The sequence below is a fragment of the Nicotiana attenuata genome, unplaced genomic scaffold (assembly GCF_001879085.1).
Source record: "Nicotiana attenuata strain UT unplaced genomic scaffold, NIATTr2, whole genome shotgun sequence".
NCBI lineage: Eukaryota > Viridiplantae > Streptophyta > Magnoliopsida > Solanales > Solanaceae > Nicotiana > Nicotiana attenuata.
In genome coordinates, this window is record NW_017673929.1 from 1 (window position 1) to 5,395 (window position 5,395).

Consider the following 5,395-nt stretch of genomic DNA (forward strand, 5'->3'; position numbering starts at 1 on the left):
TTCTTCGAAAATGGCTGGCACATCAGAATCCAGAAATGGGTACTCTTTCTCTTGCATTTCCTTTAGAGTCAACTTTCCACTTGGCTTATCGTGGAAAGAAGTGGATTTCATACTCTGCTTCTTGCTCACCTTCGTCGTGAACTTCATAGGTGATGTGTTGACATTCATAGCTTCTTTGCTTTCAGACTTGGGTACGAACTTGCCCCACTTCCTGACTTCTTGCTTGTCATTCCCTTTACGAGGTTCATAGATGGGCAGCCTTTCATTTCCAGCGGAGGCCGTGCTCAATTCCATGTCATGGGCACGAGTTGCAAGTTCTTCAAACGTGCCGGGCTTGATACCTTGCAAGATGTAGCGCAACCCCCAATGCATGCCTTGGATGCACATCTCTATGCCTGAAGCTTCACTAAGCTTGTCTTTGCAGTTGAGGCTTGCATTCCTCCACCGATTGATAAAGTCGATAACTGGTTCCCCCTTTCGTTGACGAGTATTTGTAAGTTCTATTATACTCACAGTACGTCTCGTACTATAAAAGCGATTGAGGAACTCTTCCTCTAGTTGATCCCAGCTATCGATAGATCCAGCTTCAAGGTCCGTGTACCAGTCAAAAGCATTTCCTTTTAGCGAGCAGACAAACTGCTTGATGAGGTAATCTCCATAAGTACCAGCATTGTTGCACGTCTCCACGAAGTGCGCAACATGTTGTTTTGGGTTACCTTTACCATCAAACTATTGAAACTTCGGAGGTTGATAGCCAGCAGGCATCTTCAACATATCGACCCTTGCAGTGTACGGCTTTGCATATGTAAGGGAGGATTTGGCAGCAACTTCATATTTGTTCTTAATGGTTCCTTCGATGAACTCCTTCAGTTGATCGATTGGAATCATCCCTTCAGATGAGACAGGGATAGCCTTAGTGGACGATGTTTGTCTTGGAGGAGAGTCACTCTCTAGAACCTCTAGGAGCTTGCCGGGTGCATGGGTGGATTCTTCTTCCATCAAGATTCCCACCCTGTCTGTTAGCTTGTCAATTCTAGCCTCTTGATTTTGCATGCATTTGGTCAAGCCAGCGATTGCTTCCGTCAAGTTTGCCAACTGCTCGTCCATAGATGAAGTGTTTGTCAGCATGGCCTGCATGATTGTCGTGGATGACGGAGAGTAGCATGGACTTTCACACAGATTGATCCTTGATTGGCTCACGCTATGTGGTGTAAGTGGGGAGGATCCATCACTTGAAGCATCATCATCTTCCTTCACAGCAGAGTGCTTGGAGCCGGAGAGGTCAAGCAGAGCAAGAGTTTTCTTGATTTTTTCAGCAACATCGCTTCCCCCTTCAGATACGTTTGTGGAAGATCTTGCTCCTTTTGAGGATGAAGATCCAAAAACAGGGGTTGATGCGGACGGCACTTGGGGTGCTTGTTGTCCTAAAGAGCTTGCTTTGCTCCTCGTAACTGGTCCGAAGCTTCCAAAGGTAACACCGAGGATGTTTTCCACATCAGCATAGAACCTGGAGTTAGTAGCCTTTGTGGAAGTTGAACCGGAGTTGATTTTCTTTGAAGCCATTTCAATGTTCTTGGACTTTGGTGATTGAAAAGTTGAGATGAGAGGTAGAGATTGTCCCACCGGGCGTGCCAGAATTTGTTGACAATAAATTTGCGTTGAGAAAATAAAATCAAGACTGAAAAATATTGCAACAATCGTAGTATTTTATTTCAAATATTTGAGTGTACAATCTCTATGATTCCTCTGATTCTTCTTTTCAATAGTAAATAAATTCAAGGGTCTTTGAGCTTGATCTTGAATCTATATTTGTTTCCACGAACGATGATCTTGTTCTTGAGCTTGACTTTGATTGCTTGAACTTAACCTTGATTCGTTCTTCGTTCTTGAGCTTGAACTTGATGTCTTGAACTTGAACTTGATTGCTTGAAGCTTGAAACTTATAGAGAAATTTGTGGCGTTTGATCCACGAGCTCTCTCTTGCTTTTTGTTATAACTTCTGGTGTCTTTTCTGAGTTATGAAGACCCCTATTTATAGTTGTGGAAGGGAGGAGTAGTGATAAGAACAAACTCTTTCCGACCAATCAAATTGAAGTATGACATGGCCGCATTTGATTGGCCAGAACATGTCACTTGCACATGTGGCGCGATTTAATTGGCCTTTCAGTGTGACTGGGCATGCCTTGTCATTTTGACACGTGGAGTGATCCTATTGGCTCTTCCGCTTGACTTGGCGCGCCACGTCATTTGACACGTGGCACCAAACTGGGCCTTTAGGAAGATGTTATCTTGGGCTTAATGAAGTGGGCTCATCACTTTAGCCCAATAAAATGGGCTAGCCCAATGGATTAAGACTTATTTATTTAATCCATATATATATATATATATATATATATATATATTTGGACTTATATAATTAATTCAATTATATTAGCCCGTAGTATTTATTTGGACTAATATATCTTGAATTTAAAATATAGTCCAAATTATTTTATGGAGTTAATTTTGAGTAAAATCTATATGCCTACAGAAGGTTTATGAAATTTGTGGGTTCGGAAAGTTGTTGATTCGAATGTTTATGAGTTCGTGTTTATTGTATTTAAATTATTTATAAATATTCTTGAGAAGTTATTTTCCTTAATTTGGGTATCAAACATCGGAAAATGAGTAAGATTACTATTTATTTTTCAAGAAAATATTTTCTTGGAAAACATACCTTTTCCGTTATACTAAACACCCCCATAATGTAGTATATATCTAACATGACTTTCCATTTCCTAATATTCACTTTGCCAACATTTAGAGGTAAACGTACGCCATTTTATTCACTGTACAGACCAAGCAAAAACATCATTTTTTCCATCTTGAAGTAAAGTTAGCCCATAGCCATAAAATACCATTGTTTATATATCATCAATACATAACTGAGTACATGTCTCTTCTCTTCTTCATTCTAGTCGAAACTCCATTCCTTGAACAATGAGGCCACCTTTCCCATGAAGACGTTTAATCTCCATTAATCGCGCTTCAACATCTCCATCCTCTCCAGTTTCATTGAAAAAATTTCCCATTTCTATTTCCATCCATCCATCGACTCTTTTTCGTGGACGTTTCACATTACGTTTAATACGTCTCTTAACTTTTTGTTCAACTAGACTCACAACGCTAGCTCGTTCCTCAGCTTCTTTCTCGCTCTCGCGATTCACAAATCTAACATATGCATTAGCAATTTCTAGTCCCTCATCTCCTTCTGCCAATTTGAAGACTAAATAAGCAACATATTTTGTTCTTTTTGATAGTATTTGAGTTTCAATCTTGCCTCTGATATCTAACCAACTTACACCCTTGAGATGAGCAACTTCTGAAAATCTGTAAAGTAAAATGTACTTGTCTTAATATCTGTATTTTAATTACCAAAGTCCCTTCTAAATCATGAAAATAAAAAGAGAAAATATAAAACCTGGATTCAGAGTGAGATATCCATTCCCAATACCATGGTGTATCAACTCCCCAAGAAATAGCAAGTTCCCTCGCTGCCAACATAAAACATTTTTTCCCTGTCTTTTTATCAAGTGAAAAGCTCTGTTTTGAAAGAGAAAAAGATCAAATCACAAACACAGAGCACACTAGTCTTGGGGGGGGGGGGGGGGGAGGGGGGAGGAGGGACAGATCCTATAGTAGCTCATAAGTCATAAGTAGGCCTAGCCAATCTCACCCATAATGCCTTTCAGAGGCGGATCCAAAATTTAAATTCTATGGGTTCAACTTATAAGGTTTTTAGCATTGAACTAATATATAATTTTAAAGTTATGGGTTCATATTTACTATTTTTGTAATTATTGTGAATTTTTATACATAAACTTATATTTCACGTATGAGTTCAATTGAACCTGTCATTAGAATACTACATCCGCCCCTGTCTACATTGACAATTAGTTGAAAATTCTAACTATTTATAAAAGTAATATCCCATTTTATATTCGTACTCTCTACTTTTTTGTCTATTCAACCCTATTGATATAAACTACTTCCTTTCCTCTGCTTCAATAATTTATTTGACTAGGCACGAAATTAAAAAAAAAAATGAATTTTTTGAAATATGTGATCTTAAACATGTATAATATGTATGTGGCTATAACACTTTTGAAACTTATAAAATTAAACATGTCAGACTATTTGTGATTACTGAAAGCTTCTAATTAAGGGCTAATGAAATATTTAAGTTAAATTATTTTTAAATTTTAGGAAAGAATTATTCTTTTTGAAATAGAAAAAAGGAAATAGGCTTACATAATTTAAACCAATAGCCTGATTAATACCTTTGCACTATAAAATTCCATTATGTGGAATTTATCGTTCCATACCAAAGGAATTTATTCCCGTGGTCGAACTCAACTCCCCCTTTCTGGCATGCTATTATTATTAAAGTCTTTCGACGGCGGGAATGGAAGATTACCGGTAAGCCAGATGCCTCGTGAACCATATTCAACTTTAAGGTATTTCGTTGCACTTTAATCAACCTCGTGAAGAGGCGCACTCCGATACCATCGATATCCAATAAGACTTTTAATTAAGGGAATTACTAGTACTGGATACTAACCTAAAAGTTAGTTGACCAAGTGCATTTTTAATATTTTATGCATATAGTACAACTTACGAGCCAAAAGAAAAAATTCCTTCTTTTCTTGTTTACAGCTAAAATTAAAAATTTAAAAAGGGTACAAAAAACAGAACATACCAGTTTGCCTCCATGAATGAGAAGAGGGGAATCACAGAGACAGAAGTAAAGGTCCTTTTTAGAGGAGAAAAGGAATTGAGAGTCAGATTTAGAGATAATATGTTGATAATCAGACGGCAAAAACTTCTCCCAAATTGTGTCTGATTCAGTAGCAGATTTGAATCCTCTTGAAATAGCACAAGAAATAGCTGCATCTTTTGGCGAAGTTAAGGAGATAATATCACATACACAACCTTCTGGTAGCAAACCAAAATAGTCCATAGAAATATTGTATAAAGTTTCTTTAACTTGACAACTCTCTATATAGCAAAGCACAACTGTAAACGAAAACTACTACACATTTGTTTTCTTTGTCTTAGCGGTTAAGTATTTGGTAGTATTTTCCAATATACTATTATTATTGGACCCACCTAACTTATCAATATATTTCTCCGAAGACCAAAAAAAAAAAGGTAATTTTTCTGTTCCAATTTATGTGACGATATTTGACTAAAAATGAGGCTAACAAAAATTATACTTCGATATTTATGTAATTTTTAAATTATTTTTAATATAAAAACATGCTATTCTTCTTTATAAACAAAATAAAAAGTTGCATTAGATGGACAAAGGGAGTAATAAATAAAGGAGTAAGAGAAAGAGGAAATTCATATATAG

At 36.9% G+C, this 5,395-nt stretch overlaps 1 protein-coding gene across 1 annotated transcript; it reads right to left on the reverse strand.

Annotated features, from left to right (window-relative positions):
* Positions 1 to 2,754: 2,754 nt before the first annotated feature.
* LOC109217647 (putative F-box protein PP2-B2) lies at positions 2,755 to 5,063 on the reverse strand. The gene is made up of 3 exons (XM_019381910.1): positions 4,739 to 5,063; positions 3,461 to 3,582; positions 2,755 to 3,369 (listed from the first exon to the last, which is right to left on the reverse strand). The coding sequence occupies exons 1-3, from the start codon at positions 4,997 to 4,999 to the stop codon at positions 2,949 to 2,951; spliced, it is 804 nt and encodes a 267-aa protein (XP_019237455.1). The 5' UTR covers positions 5,000 to 5,063; the 3' UTR covers positions 2,755 to 2,948.
* Positions 5,064 to 5,395: the final 332 nt, after the last annotated feature.